Source organism: Macaca fascicularis, chromosome 18 (genome assembly GCF_037993035.2).
Source record: "Macaca fascicularis isolate 582-1 chromosome 18, T2T-MFA8v1.1".
Lineage (NCBI taxonomy): Eukaryota > Metazoa > Chordata > Mammalia > Primates > Cercopithecidae > Macaca > Macaca fascicularis.
Genome location: NC_088392.1, coordinates 67885372 through 67904132, shown reverse-complemented (window position 1 = coordinate 67904132; position 18761 = coordinate 67885372). Strand labels below are relative to the sequence as shown.

Genomic DNA, 18761 nt, shown 5'->3' with positions numbered 1-18761 from the left:
TGCTCCCCACCCTGCACTATGTATTGTGTGACACAGCCTTCTTTTTATACAAGAGCAGCTGAGTACCTAGATTCAGGGAATTTCAGTTAGACTGAATGGAGCTGTTTTCATCCATTTCCTATTATGTTTTGGTTTATTTAGTTTTTTGTTTGTTTGTTTGTTTTGAGACAGAGTCTTGCTCTGTCGCCCAGGCTGGAGAGCAGTTGATGCAGGATTTTTCTCAACCCCTTTGTCAGACTTGTGACAGAGGTGCCCTGTTTACTTAGCCACTGTGCTCAGGTGCTTGCGGGAGGGAGCACATGAATGAGCAATTGCAGGATCCATGCGGTGGCACCCAGGTAGGGGTGCCTGCGATTCCAAAGTCCCTTAGGGTGTGTGTTAGAGTGCTCTCTTAGTTCTGCCTTCCATGGACAGCGGTGTGTTATCAGCTCAGTTGGCCCCTTGCCTCATCATGTGGGGTAGCTGCCCTCCGCCAGTGAGGGCAAAGGGCCAGTGTTAACAGCCTTATTTTGGGTACCCACACTTGGTGTGTCCCGAGCTCTTGTCCAGTGTTCAAGAAGAATGAGGTTACCTGGACACTTGAAGGATGGTGAAGGCAGAGAGTTTTATTAAGTGATGCAAATGGCTTTCAGCAGAGAGGGGAACTGGAGTGGAGGTGGGACAGGCAGGTAATCTTCCCCTGAAGTCCGGCTGTCTCTTCCCTGAAGTTAAGCCATCTCTCCTCCAAAGTCCAGTCATCCCTTTGAAGTCAAGTTGCCTCTCTCCCCTCTACCACCTGAGTCTGGAGTCTTTAAAGACACAACATGGGAGGAGTGGGCAGGGTGGGCTGTGGGTAGTTTTGGAAAAGGCAACAATTGATTGGTAAAAAGACATTATTTAGAAAGAACTAATTGGGCCGGGCGTGGTGGCTTATGTCTGTAATCCCACCACTTTGGGAGGCTGAGACAGGCAGATCGCGAGGTCAGATCAAGACCATCCTGACCAACATGGTGAAACCCCATCTGTACTAAAAGTACAAAAAAATTAACTGAGTGTGGTGGTGTGCACCTGTAGTCCCAGCTACTTGGGAGGCTGAGGCAGTAGAATCACTTGAACCCGGGAGGCAGAGGTTTCAGTGAGCTGAGATTGTGCCACTGCACTCCAGCCTGGCAACAGAGTGAGACTCCGTCTCAAAAAAAGAAAGAAAGAAAGAAAGAACCAATTGGGAGACAGTGGGCAAACAGGAATAGAAGTTCTCACTTTGGCCTGTGGGTTTCAGGCTTTTCAGTTCAGAGGTTGGGTTTCACTGGGGACCCGCCCCGTCTGCCTAGAATTTCTTTGCCTCCTGCCTCTATCACAGTGGCGCGATCTTGACTCACTGCAATCTCTGCTGCCTGGGTTCAAGCGATTCTCATGCCTCAGCCTCTTGAGTAGCTGGGATTACAGGCATGAGCCACCATGCTTGGCCATGTTTTATGTATTAATAGTTTTTAGTCTTATGTAGTACCTTTTATACTATCCTGATAGTACAACCAGTGTTTCTATTTTTGTAGGGATGACATTTTAACTATTTAAAAATGTTAAAATATTTTTAAAAACTACCAAAATACTATTTGACTAAAACGACTAAAGAAAAGTAATGATATATAATAGTCTGTCACTTTCCGAATATAAAGTGTCTAATTTATTACTTGGTTATCTCACATTACAGACAATGTGCCCCGTGTGTCTGGATCGTCTGAAGAATATGATTTTCCTCTGTGGTCACGGAACCTGTCAGCTCTGTGGAGACCGCATGAGTGAATGTCCTATCTGTCGCAAGGCTATTGAACGAAGGATTCTTTTGTATTAACTAAGACACATGGTGTATTTTGTTAGCTAATGTATCTAGTCATGAGATCTTAGTAGGCTTTTGATCTAGTTGGAAGTTCTGATGAGTTAATTTCTAATATCATAGTTTAATTAGGTGGTAATTAAACTGGATTATAAGTTTAATTAGAGTATAATTAGGCTGTAAAGGTACCAGAACAAAAAACCCTACAAAACGGTGTTGGAAATTGTGTTTTTTGTTTTTGTTTTAAATTTGAAAAATCAAATTCATGTAACTCATAGGTAATTTACCTTTGGCTTCTAAGAGGAAAGTCCTTTAAGGATATCCTTTTTTTAAAAATTGCATTTTTCTCTTATAATTTATAAATCTGTTAGATCTCAAAAGACATAATTCTTTGTGATCAGTTATCCTTCATTTCATCATGGTTTTACACAGTGAGTTGATACAGGTTCTCTGAAAAGTCATGCATCAAATAAAAGGGGCAGGTCAAACCATTATGTCACATGGTAAATTATAAAATGACAGTACAAGTTCCAGATAGTTAAGGGAATACCGAAGGGATGATTCTCTTTTTAAGATAACAGGAAGTTATCCACATGTTTCTTTCTGAATTCTTAGAGTAAATGGAAGCATAGAATGAGAGAATAATGACTTTGCATTTATCTTATTTTCTAGATTCAAAAGGAACATTAACTTGAATCAGATTACCAGTTTCAAGATGACTGATAGACAAGAAAAGGAAAAATAAGCAATAATAGTGGGCAACTGAAAAGAAAAAAAAAACAGGAGTATCTATTAACTGGCCACTAGCAGTTGCCTTTCCTATATTAATTCATACACTATTTTGTTCAGCCAGTGTTTTTTAAAAAATCCATGAAAAGCGTACTTCAGGTTTTCTGTGATTACTCATCTGGGCTTGAGCTTGATCTGAGCAGTGAAATGACATTGCCCTATTTGGACCTCTGAGGTTCTATTTAGCTTTGCTGATGTACTGAATAGTACCCCAGTGATCTGCAAAAAATAATGCCTTTTCCAAAGGCAGCAGTCTTTTCTTCTTTGTATCAGTTAATTCTGACAGTGTTACTGATTCTGTCTTCATTATAGGCCTTATTTCCATTTTCTCTTTCTTTATAGTAAGTTTTACTGTAAAGAAAACAGTCTTTCTATGTATACCTACAGATGAGGATATTATTTAAACTGCCAACAATATCCAAGACATGGTCAATAACCTAATTATAAGTACTTTAGAAAGAGTGACCAGGACATTTATAGAAATGTCTGCTTACCGGTAGACTTTAAAAACAACAACAACAACAACAAACTTTAGCGCATTTAATCATTTGGTTTTTTCTCCTTTGAATGATCTCCTTTGTAGTCTTATTGTCTCCTGAGTAAATGTACACATAAATAAGTGTTTGGGCGTTCATTGCTGCTAGACTATATTAGCTGTTTACATAGTGTCTACTATATGCTGTTGATAAGCTTTTTCCTAAAAATAGTTATCCTCTTTTGTAGTTTTTTTTCCCTCCTTTAAATCTGGCTAGCTTTTCCTACTTCAGTTTTTGTAGAACACCAACTAAATTTGAAAGTATGAAGTCTCTAGCCCTCATAACACTGTTTCTGGCTGTTTAATCATTGCTGCCTTTGCAAGTCCTGGTGAAAGCAATGGGAAGCTTTGCTTGCTGGTTTTGTAGTCTCAACAATTCCATGTCTATGTTTAGCTGAGTAACTGCTATCATTTAGAACAGTACAATTTTTATAGATTTCAAATTTGAAAATTTAAATAGACTCAGTTATCTAATAAGGGGCCACTGAGCCTGTTTTTAAAAAAACTATTTTGAAGTTATAAAAAGGTAGAACATCTGACTGATGATGTTCACATAAAGAGACAGACAGACAATCTCCTTGCAGACATGAAAACAGCATGTTAGGTTTTTCCTTTCCTTCCATGCCATGGGCTACCCATCTCTTTCCACTAGATCACCTGGTGAGGAGGGAGCACCTGGCTGACTCCTGCAGAGTTGGCCAATCAGAGAATTGTGTGGTCCCTAGCTCTACTTTCCTTAAACAAATCCTTTCTGTTTTCTGGCTGCAATGCTAAAACAGATCTCTCAAAGGTAATAGCATCTTCCAGACTAGTTTAATTATTTCTTTATAAGAATATGACATACATTTTTATTATAGAAATAATGTCGTTATAATTTTAGTGCTAGTACTTGTGGATTTTCTGTATTCGTATCACCTTGAAATTTGTTGCGTGAATAGAAAATACTTCTTTATTCATGTTTTCAATCACCTAAAAATTATTTTACATTTATTTTGGGTTTGTGAGAGATAATAAGATTAAGAACTTCATCATTTCAGTGACTTTCCTCCAACTCTCTGAATCTGCTACCTCTTACTATATGTCCCTTAGCAGTACTTTTCCAATTAGGTTTGTTACCCTCCTCATTAGCTAAACCTCTTTATCTTGTGCCTCAAAAGAGCTTTTACTTTTCTTAGAATCATTTAAAAAAAAAAAGAAAAAAACTGACACGCATTCATGCAAAAAAGTATTTATTGGGCTTCAGGGATTAGATACATAACAGTGGAAAAATGGCATCTTAGCACACTCAGAATTTATTGTGCAGCAGTTGTGTATTTTAAGGAATCTGTAGTTAAAAGGAAGAGATCCAAAGGTCCTGATAACATTTCTTGATGTTTCAGAAGAGTTGTCAATGAGTAGTGTCTGGATTTCCTCTCTGTACCCCTCACCCTGCCATTTTCTCCTTTATTCTTCTAAGATTGTTAGCGTTGTTACTCAAAACATACACATACAATATACCGGATGGTGCTATTCTAATGGTATTTGTTCACATAATCTAACATTCTTACTGCTTATACTATATACATATTTAATTTTGTTGGGAGCAAGAAGGTTTTCAAGAAAAGATAATTTTGTATTAGTGTAGGAATATATTAGACAAATGTTTAGCTGGCCAAATTATGCATAAGATATTTGTAACTTTAAACATTGCTAATTGACCAGCTAGCTATGGAAGCATAAAATTAATTGATAATTCATGTTGGAAATACATTTCTTAAATTTATATTTTTATGGCTTTGGCCCGTAAGAGCATTTTAGCATATTGAAATGCATGCTGCTTAAGATGTGTCTGGTTCAAATATGAAAGCTTGCTGAGTCATTTTTACATAGCAGAAACATACTGTCTATGTGTTGCCCAATTGCTGTTTGTCTATTCTGAATTCTGGACCGTTTTTGGACTAGGAATTAGTTAAATTCATGAACTAAGAGAATTAAAGATGGGGTAGAGTAGGATCAGTACAGTGGGGTTACAACAGATAGGAAAGTCAGCATTTGAGTGTAGAGAAAAAAAGAGGATCATATAGATGTCATCTATAGGCTTTAATACAGCTTGCTTTTTTTTAATCCAAAAGGAAAAGCACTTATCCTATCAGAATGTCTACCATGTTTTATAGTAATAATTTGTGTAAAAAATAGAATTTTTGAATAGTTTTTTTGTATTTTTTGTGATGAAAAACTCATAACATAAAATTTACCATATTAACTGTTTGTAAAGTATACAGTTCAGCCATGTTAAGTATATTTACATTGTTGTGAAACATCTCCAGAACTTTTTCATCTTGCAAAACTGAAACTCCATACCCATTAAACAACTCCCCTTTTTGTCTTCTCCTCAGTGGAATAGAATTTTGACTCCATATAAATCAAGAAACATCTAAATTCTTTAGTTTGTGTTTGCAATATCTAAGATCATGGTAAACATTAAGTTCTTAAAATTTTTGGGAGGGCCAATGTACCTCTCCTCTGAATTGTTAGCAATTAAATTGAGTAGGTTTTAAATATCTGTTAATTGGAAGGGTTTGTTATTTCGTTTTGAGCCAGAGGGGAGAGGCACATTTTAAATATCAGAATTAGATTAACTTTGAGTTTGTACTAAATTGGGAACATAATAGATTTTCATAAATTATGTGTGCCTTGTTGGAAATGTCCACTGTCTTTATGTCTGCTTGTAAAAGTTTCAAAATATGTTTTCCCTCAAAAAGGCAACGTTACTTCATTTGCTTGATTATGATAGGAATGCTTACTGATATTACTTGATAGTCATATATAGCCTAGGAACTTTAACATATATATAACTATAGCAGTATTAATAATGATAGTTGTACTTCTTTAAAACATTAAATTTGAGGAAACTTTAATGCTGTCTCGTGTACATTGCTTTACTACAGTGAGGGGGAATATCCTTTAGATTGAGCCTCAATTTACTGGTTAGTAGTATGTGAAACTCTGGTATAAAAACATGAACTAGACAGTAGAGCCGATGAATTAAAATTGTAAGTTGCTACATTGGCATTTTCTACCTCCTTTTCTGTCTGAGTATTACTTTTTCCAGCATTTATTCTTATTTGTGAGGAAAGAGGAAATGGGAACCTGAGGTTAAAATGGACGTTTTTGTTTCATTGAGAATTTAAGCAGTAGGTACAGGAGAATTGACTTGTCACATTAATTTGGTGCCTAAATCCGTAACTGCAAGTTATAATTGACAAGTACAAAATGTCTAAGAAAGGTAATATGCTGAATATTTTACTTTTCCTGTATAGTCTGCATGATTTGTTTCATAAACCCAGCTTATTTCCTCCAAAAAGCAAAATGGTCCTGTAATTTTTAAAATAAAATAAACATGCCGTTTTGTCTGTAATCTATAATTTCAGGAAGTTATTGAAAGTTCTGACTCAGGGCTTTTTAACAGTTCAAGCAGTTGTCAGTTATATTTTGGAAGCTCCATCTGTGTAATTCTTCAGTGCCTTGAAAGAATTATTAACTTGGCAACACTATTAAAACTTTATAAAAGATGGTCTTTAGTGCATGTGTATCATTATATACACGTTTTAAAGTCATATTGCTTAGCTTGTTGTTAATGATTCTGCATGTGTGCTGGGTTTGGGTAATTCTTTAAAGGATGTTTTCTAGATTTGCAATTGATGTTTGTTTTTTAAAAACTGACTATTTATGGCCATGACACTGTTACCAGAAAAGTAATTCTAATTAAGTTATTATGCAAAGTCATCTATAAGTAGTGTCTGGGAAGAGGAGTCGAGGTCACAGTTTGCTATTTTAGAATGAAAGGAGGATCTGTTTGGGAAACATAGATTGTCTTCCCCTCAAATGAGAGAAAAAAAAAAGACCCTGTGTTCAAATGGATTCTGTTTTAAAAAATTATTTTTAAAGGAAATCACAAATTGCATGTCATTCTTAATGCTAGTCTTATAGACTAAATCCCTAAAATTGTTTTTATGTTCAGTATGTTTGTGTCATTGTAAATGCAGTATATTCAGTGATAGCAGTTCAATTGACTCATAGCAGTGTTTTGTATTTTTTCCAATTCTTTAGCTTTCAATGTTGGATTAAAGGCTTGTTTGTGAATATAGTTTCTGTATGGCAAATGATTCTGCTTATTAGCTTTTGTTAAAGAATGCTTAGTAAGAGCTAAGCTTTTAAAAGTAATGCAAACATTTGTCATTAATAAAACCTATGGTATAATATCATATAATGCTTTGATCTTTTGAGAATTATTCTTTTATAGTAGTATACATGAATTTTGATTTTTAAAGCATTTAAAAAATCTTAGTACATTAAAAAACTTGTTATTGTTAAAAAGGAAATTACCATGCCTTTAAGAAACAAGGGTGTACATCTTCAACTCAGCGTTAAGTGTCCACATCTAGAAGGCTCTCCTTGCAATTGTTTACAATTAAGGTACCTCTGTCTAAAGGGCCAAAGAAGCTTTTCATATTTTAACACCTCACATTCTTCAGGATTAAGACATATGAAAATAATCTGAATAGGATAAATTTGATAGGAAGTAAATTAACCAGTCTGGAAGATTCATCTTTTTCTATAAAAAGATTATTCCTCTTCACAAGTCAGATGTAGATTTCATTTTCAAGAGGTAGACATTTTGAAGCAATGATCTATTTGGTTTTTAGTTTTATGAGTAAATCATTAATTGTATGCTTTGGGGTTATTTTATTTTCCATGTTAATATAAGCACTTATTTCTGAAGTTATTGAGAGGTCATCTAGCTCCAGTTCAAAAGATTATGTGTATCTGATGTTTAAGAGGAAAAACATCTGAAAAAATCTTTTGTTTATTTGATAAAAGCATATATATTCCAACATTAAAATTGTGAATTTATTTTGAGTAACCTCTAATTAACTGTATTTTTTTGTTTCTGTTGCTGTATAATTAGAAATTTCATGGCAATATTTTTTACTAAATTGAAACTGTATAGGTTTTAAAAATAAAGATGTTTTAGAAAACTTGCTTTATATTTTTTATCATTGATAGTTTTTCATTCTTCACAAAGGTTAAAATTATTTGATAGTCTTTTAGCATAACATTTCCCAAATGTATTGACAATGAAAACATTCAGGCCAGATGTGGTGGCTCATGCCTGTAATCCCAGCACTTTGGGAAGCTGAGGTGGGTGGATTGCCTGAGCTCAGGAGTTCCAAGACCAGCCTGGGCAACATGGCAAAACCCTGTCTCTACAAAAAATACAAAAGTTAGCCAGGCATGGTGGCGCACACCTATAGTCCCAGCTACTTGGGGGGCTGAAGTGGGAGGATTGCTTGAGCCCGGGAAGTCAAGGCTGCAGCGAGCTGAGATTACACCACTGCACTTCAGCCTGAGTGACAGAGTGGGACCCTGTCTCTTAAAAACAACAACAAAAACCTCAAAACCTTTAATGGGTGCATAGGCGTTTATAAGATATAATGAGTATACAGATTAAAGTAGAACACCAAGAATGATTTCTCAGATAAATTATTTGTTGAAGAATAATCATTTGGCAAATAGTTTTTCCCTTATAATAAAACTAGTTGATAAATTCATTTTTATCTTATTAAGGACAAGAAAATGATAGACCTTATTTGGAAATGGAAGACCAGACCTGTAACAGATCATCAGTGAGGGGATGACATGTGAAGGAGGCCATCAGGCAGTGCTGCCTTTGCCCGTAACTCATCAGATGTGATGCATTCAGGCTGCAGGTAACACTTCATGCTGGGGCTCTGCATTTACAGTTAGAGCAGCTTTCTGAAAGGCAGATTTCCAAGATAATATATTCATTATTTTTCATATATTTGAAAGTATTGTCTTCTTTCCCTTCTGTGTTCTTTCTTTGACACAAAACATTAATATTAAGAGTGTGACACTGACAGGCAGTTAGGGAAATACTTTTGTAGGTGAGGTTACCCTAATTTAATAGGGAAACTAGAACCAGCAAGCATGCCAGAGATTCTGGAATTATCAAAGTAGGAATTTAAAACAGCAACAATTAATAGGCTGTGAGCTCTGATGAAAAAAAGTGGACAATTCAGGTAATTCCAGCACTTTGGGAGGCCCAAGTAGGGAGTTGCTTGAAGCCAGGAGTTCAAGACCAGCTTGAACAACACAGCAAGACCCTGTCTCTACAAAAAAAAAAAAAAAAAAAAAAAAAGGCCAGGGATTGTGGCAGGTGCTTCTAGTCCAAACTACTCAGGAGGCTGAGGCAGGAGGATCACTTGAACCCAGGAGTTCGAGGCTGCAGTGAGCTTTGATTGTGCGGCTGCCTTCCAGCCTGAGCAACAGAGCAAGATAATGTCTCAAAAACAAAAAACAAAAACAAAAAACCATGGGTAATATAAGCAGAGAGATGGAAGCTCTAAGAATCAAAAGATTCTTGAAATAATGTTACAAATGGGAATACCAGAAGATTTAAAAAACATTTTATTTATTTATTTTTGGAGATGGAGTTTCACTCTTGTCACCCAGGCTGGAGTGTAACAGTGCACTGTCCACTCACTGCAACCTCCACCTCCCAGGTTAAGCGATTCTCCTGCCTCGGACTCCTGAGTAGCTGGGATTACAGGCGCCCACCACCATGCCCAGCTAATTTTTGTATTTTTAGTAGAGACAAAGTTTTCAGCATGTTGGCCAGGCTGGTCTCAAATTCCTGACCTCAGGTGATCTGCCTGCCTAGGCCTCCCAAAGTGCTGTGATTACAGGCATGAGCCACCACGCTCAGCCAGAAAATTAAAAAAAATTTTTTTTTAAAGGAATAGAAGAAACATTTGAATCTATAGTGACTGAATATCCCAAAGATAATGATAGACACCAAACCACAGATCCAGGAAGCTTAGAGAATATCAGCCAGGATAAATATTAAAAATCAAAAAATTACCATCTCATATTCAAAGTACAGAAAATCAGAGACAAAAAAATCATGAAAGAACTCCAAGTGGGGTTGGGGTGTTGGGGAGGGGCCTTGTTGATAGAGGAGCAAGGATAAGTACTATATTGAACTTCTCCAGAAACTATGCAAACAAGAAGAGTAAAAGGAAATAATTAAAAGGTTGAAAGAAAAAAAGTACTAAATAAGAATTCTGTATCTAGTGAAATTATCCTTCAAAAGTAAAGGAAAAGTAAAGGCTTTCTAAGAGAAACAAATATTGAAGGGATTTGGTGCTAGTAGACTGGCCTTACCAGAAGTGTTAACACTTCTATTTAATTTTTAATTTTTGTTTATTCATTTTTATTTTGATTTAGCAATAAATTAAAACATATGGCCAGGTGCAGTGGCTCATGCCTATAATCCCAGCACTTTGGGAGGCAAAGGTGGGCAGATCATGAGGTCAGGAGTTTGAGATCAGCCTGGCCAACATGGTGAAACCCCGTCTCTACTAAAAATACAAAAATTAGCTGTGTGTGTTGGCGGGCACCTGTAGTCCCAGCTACTCGGGAGACTGAGGAGAATCGCTTGGAACCGGAAGGCAGAGGTTGCAATGAGCCGAGATTACACCACTGCACTCTAGCCTGGACAACAAGAGCGAAATTCCGTCTCAAAACAAACAATAAACAAATAAATAAACATTTTATTGGAGATAAAATTAACCACAAAGAAAGACAGGAAGAAAGGAAGAGAGGAGTTATTTAAAAAAAAAAAAAACAAAACCCAAAAACAAAGAACAAAATGGCAGTACTAAGTTCTTAATAATAACATGGAATGTTAATGGACTAAATTTCCCGAAGAAAAGACAAACCAAACTCAAAATTTGTAGAAGGAAAGAAATAATAAAGATCAGCACAGAAATAAATGAAATTGGGACTAGGAAAAAAACAAAAGTTGAATAAAATGAAAAGTTGTTTTTTTTAAAAGATAAAATTGACAGCCTTTTAACTAGACTAAAAAAAAAGAAGACCCAAATAAAATCAGAAATGAGAAAGGTAACATAACATCTGATACCACATAAATACAAAGAATCATTGGAGAATATTATGAATAACGATATGCCAACAAATTGGAAAACCTAGAAGAAATGGATAAATTCCTGCACATATACACCCTGCCAAGATTGAGCCATGAAGAAGTAGAAAACCTGAACAGACCAATAACAAGTAATGAGATTGAAACCCCAATAAGGTCTCCCATCAAAGAAAAGCCCAAGGACCTGATTGCTTCACTGGTGGATTCTACCAAATATTCAAAAGAAGAATTAATACCAATTAAACTCTTCCAAATATTGAAAAGGAGGGAATACTTCCAAACAAATTCTATCAGGCTAGCATTACCTTGTGTATTAGTTCATTCTCACACTGCTATGAAGAAATACCCAAGTACTGCGTAATTTATAAAGAAAAGAGGTTTAATTGACTCACAGTTCCATATGGCTGGGGAGGCCTCGGGAAACTTACAATCATGGCGGAAGGCACCTCTTCACAGGATGGCAGGAGAGAGAATGAATGCCAAGCAAAGGGGGAAGCCCCTTATAAAACCATCAGATCTCATGAGAACTCACTCACTATCATGAGAACAGCATGGCAGAAACTGCCTCCATGACTCAATTATCTCCACCTGGTTCTGCCCTTGACACATGGGGATTATTACTAGTCAGGGTGAGATTTGGGTGGGGTCACAGAGCCAAACAATATCACCCTGATACCCAAACCAGATAAGGACACAATAAAAAAAGAAAACTGTAGGCCATTATCCCTGATGACTATAGAGGCAAAAATCCTCACCAAAATATTACAAAATACAACAACACATTAAAAAGATCATTCACCATGATCAAGTGGGATTCATCCCAGGGATGCAAAGATGGTTCAACGTATGTGTCATGCCAGACCCCTAGTGACTCCAAAAGAGATGGCATTGTGTCTGAGAGGCCCAGAAGAGACCTAGAGCCAGTAACTTACTACCAGACATGGTTTATAGAGGACGTACATACAAGGCAGTCCAGAGGTGACAGGGTGGACAGGAGCACTGCTACTGTTTGTAAAAAACATGCAGTTTATATGGCATTTTCATGTAGCAACACCAACCTAGCAAACTTCATTTAACCCAGAAAAGGGGCCTCATTTCCTTGCACATCCTATGTTCCAAGGAACAGGCAGAGGGGTTCAATGTCCTTCATAAGAAGTGAATCTCTGGGTTAGCCACTACTGGATTCCTTAGCTTGGAACTCTGAGCACACATTCTTCTTAGACCATAGGGTCATTCTCAGGGTATATGCTTAAGTTACTGCTGTCAGGTGCATCTGCCATACAATACACAAGTCAATAAACATGATACATCACATTAACAGAATCAAAGATAAAAACCATGTGATTATTTTAATAGATGCTGAAAAAGCATTTGATAAAATTTAACATCCCTTTATGATGGGTGTTGAAGGAACATACCTCAAAATAATAAAGGCCATCTATGACAAACCCATGGCTAACCATTGTACTGAATGGAGAAAAATTGAAGGCTAAGCAATTAGGCAAGAGAAACAAATAAAGGGCATCCAAATTGGAAAGGAAGACATCAAATTAGCCTTGTTCACAGACGACATGGTCTTATACCTAGAAAAACCTAATATCTTCACCGAAGTATGTTAGAACCGATACATGAATTCAGTAAAGTTGCAGAATACAAAATCTACATACAAAAATCAGTAGCATTTCTATATGCCAAAAGCAAACAACCTGGAAAATCAAAAAAGTAATCCTATTTACAACAGCTACAAAAAATATAAAATACCTAAGAATCAATATAACAAAAGTAGTGAAAGATCTATACAAGGAAAACTATAAAACTGATGACAGAAATAGAAGAGGACACACATACACACACAAATGGGAAATCATTCCGTGCTCATGGGTTGGAAGAATTAATATTTTTAAAGTGACAATAGTACCCAAAGCAATTTACAGATCCAATGCCATTTCTATCAAAACATGAATAACATTCTTCACAGAAATAGAAAAACAATTCTAAAATGTATATGGAACTATGAAAGACCAAATAGCCAAAGCAATCCTGAACAGAAAGAGCAAAGCTGGAGACATCACACAACCTGGCTTCAAAATTTATTACAAAGCTATACTAACCTAAATAGCATGATACTGGCATAAAAACAGACACATAGACCAATGGAACAGAAATAGAGAACCCAGATATGAATCCATGCATTTACAGCCAACTCGTATTCAATCAAGGTGCCAAGAAATTACAATGTAGAAAGGAGAGTCTTTTCAGTGAATGCTGCAGGGAAAACTGGATAACTATATGCAGAAGAATGAGAATAGACCCCTACACCTTATCATACACAAAAATCAAACAAAAATGAATTAAACACTTGAATCCCAGACCTGAAACTATGAAACTACTAGAAGAAAGCATTGGGGAAATACTCCAGGACATTGGCCTGAGCAAAGATTTCTTGTGTAACACCTCAAAAGCACAGGCAACCAAAGCAAAGATAGACTATTAGGATTACTTCAAGCTAAAAAGCTTCTGCAGAGCAAAGGAAAGAGTCCACAAGGTGAATAGACAATCAACAAAATAAAACATTTACAAACTATCCATCTGAAAAGGGATTAATAACTAGAATATACAAAGAGCTCAAACAACTCAATAGCAAAAAACCAAAAACAATTTCATTTAAAAATGGGCAAAAGATCTAAACAGACATTTCTCAAAATAAGACATACAAATGGCCAACAGGTATATGAAAAAATGCTCAATATCACTAATTATCAAAGAAATGCAAATCAAAACCACAATGAGATATCATCTCACCCCAGTTAAAATGGCTTGTATAAAAAATATAGGCAATAAAAGATGCTGGTGGCTGGGTGTGGTGGCAGGGTGTAGTGGCTGAGGGCTGTAATCCTAGCATTTTGGGAGGCCGAGGTGGGCAGATCACTTGAGGCCAGGAGTTTGAGAACAGCCTGAGCAATATGGTAAAACCCCATCTTTACTAAAAATACAAAAATTAGCCAGACTTTGTGGCATGCACCTGTGTCCCAGCTACTCAGGCAGCTGAGGTGGGAGGATTGCTTGAGCTCAGAGGAGGTTGTAGGGAGCTGAGATCATGCCACTGCACTCCAGCCTGGGTGACAGAGGGAGACTGTCTCAAAAAAAAAAAAAAAAAAAAGGAGGGGCACCCAATATGGCCAAATAGGAACAGCTCCAGCCTCCAACTCCCAGCGTGAGTGACACAGAAGACAGGTGATTTCTGCATTTTCAACTGAGGTACCAGGTTCATCTCACGGGTGTGTCGGACAGTCAGTGCTGGTCAGTGGATGCAGCCCAACCAGCGAGGGCTGAAGCAGGGCGAGGCATCGCCTCACCTGGGAAGTGCAAGGGGGAAGGGAATTCCTTTTCCTAGCCAAGGAAGACTGAGACACACACACCTGGAAGATCGGGTGACTCCCACACTAATTTTGTGCTTTGCCAAGGGTCTTGGCAAGTGGCACACCAGATTGTATCCCACGCCTGGCTCAGAGGGTCCCACGCCCACGGAGCCTCCCTCATTGCTAGCATAGCAGTCTGAGATCTAACTGCAAGGTGGCAGCGAGGCTGGGGGAGGTGCGCCCGCCATTACTGAGGCTTAAGTAGGTAAACAAAGCCACTGGGAAGCTTGAACTGGGTGCAGCCCACCACAGCTCAAGGAGGCCTGCCTTGCCTCTGTAGACTTCACCTCTGGGGACAGGGCATAGCTAAACAAAAAGCAGCAGAAACCTCTGCAGATGTAAATGTCCCTGTCTGACAGCTTTGAAGAGAGCAGTGGTTCTCCCAGCAAGGAGGTGGAGATCTGAGAACAGACACACTGACTGCTCAAGTGAATCCCTGACCCCGTGTAGCCTAACTGGGAGACATCCCCCATTAGGTGCAGACTGACACCTCACACCTCACACGGCTGGGTACACCTCTGAGACGAAGCTTCCAGAGCAAGAATCAGACAACAACACTTGCTGTTCAGCAATATTCTATCTTCTGCAGCCTCCGCGGCTGATACCCAGGCAAACAGGGTCTGGAGTGGACCTCAAGCAAACTCCAACAGACCTGCAGCTGAGGGTCCTGACTGTTACAAGGAAAACTAACAACAAACAGAAAGGACACCCACACCAAAACCCCATCAGTATGTCACCGTCATCAAAGACCAAAGGCAGATAAAAACCACAAAGATGGGGAAAAAGCAGTGCAGAAAAGCTGGAAATTCAAAAAATCAGAGCACATCTCCCCCTCCAAAGGAACGCAGCTCATTGCCAGCAATGGAAGAAAGCTGGACAGAGAATGACTTTGACGAGTTGAGAGAAGAAGGCTTCAGTAGATCAAACTTCTCAGAGCTAAAGGAGGAACTACGTACCCAGTGCAAAGAAACTGAAACCTTGAAAAAAGAATGGAAGAATGGATAACTAGAATAACCAATGCAGAGAAGTTCATAAATGAACTGACACAGATGAAAACCATGACACGAGAACTATGTGACAAATGCACAAGCTTCAGTAACCAACTCAATCAACTGGAAGAAAGAGTATCACTGATTGAAAATCAAATCAATGAAATGAAGCGACAAGAGAAGTTTAGAGAAAAAAGAGTAAAAAGAAATGAACAAAGCCTCCAAGAAATATGGGATTAAGTGAAAAGACTAAATCTACGTCTGATTGGTGTGCCTGAAAGTGACGGGGAGAATGGAACCAAGTTGGAAAACACTCTGCAGAATATTATCCAGGAGAACTTCCCCAACCTAGCAAGGCAGGCCAACCCTCAAATTCAGGAAATACAGAGAACGCCACAAAGATACTCCTCGAGAAGAGCAACTCCAAGACACATAATTGTCGGATTCACCAAAGTTGAAATGAAGGAAAAAATGTTAAGGGCAGCTAGAGAGAAAGTTCAGGTTACCCACAAAGGGAAGCCCATCAGACTAACAGCAGATCTCTCAGCAGAAACTCTACAAGCCAGAAGAGAGTGGGGGCCAATATTCAACATTCTTAAAGAAAAGAATTTTCAACCCAGAATTTCATATCCAGCCAAACTAAGTTTCATAAGTGAAGGAGAAATAAAATCCTTTACAGGCAAGCAAATGCTTAGAGACTTCGTCACCACCAGGCCTGCCCTACAAGAGATCCTGAAGGAAGCACTAGGCCTGCCCTACAAGAGATCCTGAAGGAGTGCAGTGGCATGATCTTGGCTCACTGCAACCTGTGCCTCTTGGGTGCAATTCTCCTGTCTCGGCCTCCCGAGTAGCTGGGACTACAGGCGCACACCACCACACCTGGCTAATTTTTGCATTTTTAGTAGAGATGGGGTTTTGCCATATTGGTCAGGCTGGACTCGAACTCCTGACTTCAGGTGATCTACCCGCCTAGGCCTCCCAAAGTGCTGGGATTACAAGCGTGAGCCACCATGCCCGGACTTGTTGTTTTTCTTTTTAACTTCATTTCTATGAACTCTACAGAGAAGTATAGTCAACAGGTCTTTAACAAGGAGCAAAGACAATTAAATGGAGAAAGGATAGTCTTTTCAAGAACAGTGCTGAAACAACTGGACATCCATTTGCAAAAAAAATTTAAAAAAATAAAAAAAAATTTAGAGACAGGCCTTACACCATTCACAAAAATTAACTCAAAATGGGTCATAGACCTAACTGTAAAATGCCAAGATACAAATCTTCTAGAAGATAACACAGGAAAAAATCTAAGTAACTTTGGGTTTGGTTATGATTTTTCAGATACAACACCAAAAGCATCATCTATGAAAGAAAAGCCTGATAAGTTGTACTTCATCAAAATTTAAAAGTTCTGCTCTGTGAGAGGCATTGTTAAGACCATGAAAAGAGTCTGGGCACAGTGGCTCATGCCAGTCCTAGCACTCTGAGAGGCTGAGGATCACTTGAGACCAGGAGTTTAAGACCAGCCTGGGCCACAGAGCAAGGCCCAGTCTTTTTTTTTTTTTTTTTTTAAAAAGGTTAAAAAGAAAAAAGGAAATAAAAATAGCCACAGATTGGAAGAAAATATTAGCAAAATTCACTTAATAAAGACTTTTTTCCAAAATTACAAAGAAGTCTTAAATCTGAATAAAAACAAAACGAAAAACCCAATTTAAAAAATAGGCAGCCAGGCGCAGTGGCTCACACCTTTAATCCCAGCACTTTGGGAGGCTCAGACAAGTGGATCACTTGAGGTCAGGAGTTCGAAACCAGCCTGGCCAACATGGTGAAACCCCATCTCTACTAAAAATACAAAATTTAGCTGTGTGCAGTGGCGGGCACCTGTAATCCCAGCTACTCAGGAGGCTGAGGCAGAAGTATCACTTGAGCCCGGGAGGTGGAGGTTGCAGTGAGCTGAGATCACACCACTGCACTCCAGCCTGGGTGACAGAGCGAGACTCTGTTTCAAAAAAAAAAAAAAAAAAAAAGAAAGGCAAAAAGGTTTGAAAAGACAACCTCCCTAATGAAGATATAGACATATGTGTATCTATATATATGACAAAGAAGCATATGAAAAGATGCTCAGAACCAATGTCATTATGGAATTGCAATTTAAAACCGTGAGATAGTACCACCAACCTATTAGAATGGCTCTAAAATCCATAAAATGAACACCACCAAATGCTGGCAAGAAAGTGGAGTAACAGAAACTCTTATTCATTGCTGGTGGGAGTGCAGAACAGCCCGTGTGGAAGAAAATTTGGCAGTTTCTTATAAAACTAATCACAATATTACCATACAATCTAGCAATCATATTCCTGGATGTTTACCCAAATAAGTTGAAAAACTTACATCCACACAAAAACCTGCACGTGAATGTTTGTAGCCCCCAAAACTCAAAGCATAATTGCCAAAAACTAGAAGCAACCACGACGTTCTTCAATAGGTGAATGGTTAAAGAAGCTGTAGGTGCTCGCTTCAGCAGCACATATACTAAAATTGGAATGATACAGAGATTAGCATGGCCCCTGTGCAAAGGCCCCTGCGCTACATTAAAATAAAATGAGTAAACAAAAATGAAAAAATTTTTTTTTCTATGAAGATCTTCTATTAACACTTCTGGTAAGGCCAGTCTACTACTCATGCCTGTAATCCCAGCACTTTGGGAGACCAACGCAGGTGGGTAACCTGAGGTCAGGAGTTCGAGACCAGCCTGGCCAACATAGTGAAACCCCATCTCTACTAAAGGAACAAAATTAGTCAGGCATGGTGGTGTGCACCTGTAATCCCGGTTACTCAGGAGGCTGAGGCAGGAGAATCGCTTGAACCCGGGAGGCAGAGGTTGCAGTGAGCCGAGATCGCGCCCCTGCACTCCAGCCTGGGTGACAAGAGTGAAACTCTGCCTCCAAAAAAAAAAAAAAAAAAAAAAAGACCAGGTATTCAACAGACCAGTAGGGTGGCTATACTGATAGTAGGGTTAATTGGTTGTATATTTCAAAATAACTACAAGAAAGCTGGTCGCGGTGGGTCATGCCTATAATCCCAGCACTTTGGGAGGCCAAAGCAGGCAGATCACCTGAGGGCAGGAGTTCCAGATCAGCCTGGCAAACATGGCGAAATCCCATCTGTACTAAAAGTAAAAAAAATTTGCCAGGCGTGGTGGTGGGCACCTGTGGTC

General features: G+C 38.4%; 1 protein-coding gene and 1 pseudogene across 2 annotated transcripts in view; both read left to right on the top strand.

Moving 5' to 3' along the window:
* The window catches only part of MIB1 (MIB E3 ubiquitin protein ligase 1), a 135485-nt gene extending 127330 nt beyond the window's left edge, over positions 1-8155 (top strand). For both annotated transcript variants that reach the window (XM_005587054.4, XM_005587053.4), the window contains one exon: positions 1691-8155. In XM_005587054.4, coding sequence (XP_005587111.1) covers positions 1691-1831 — 141 coding nt within the window. In that variant the 3' untranslated portion in view covers positions 1832-8155. The remainder of the gene's footprint in view (positions 1-1690) is intronic.
* A 9897-nt stretch (positions 8156-18052) lies between these two features.
* On the top strand, positions 18053-18174 carry LOC123570090 (U6 spliceosomal RNA; annotated as a pseudogene).
* Positions 18175-18761: the final 587 nt, after the last annotated feature.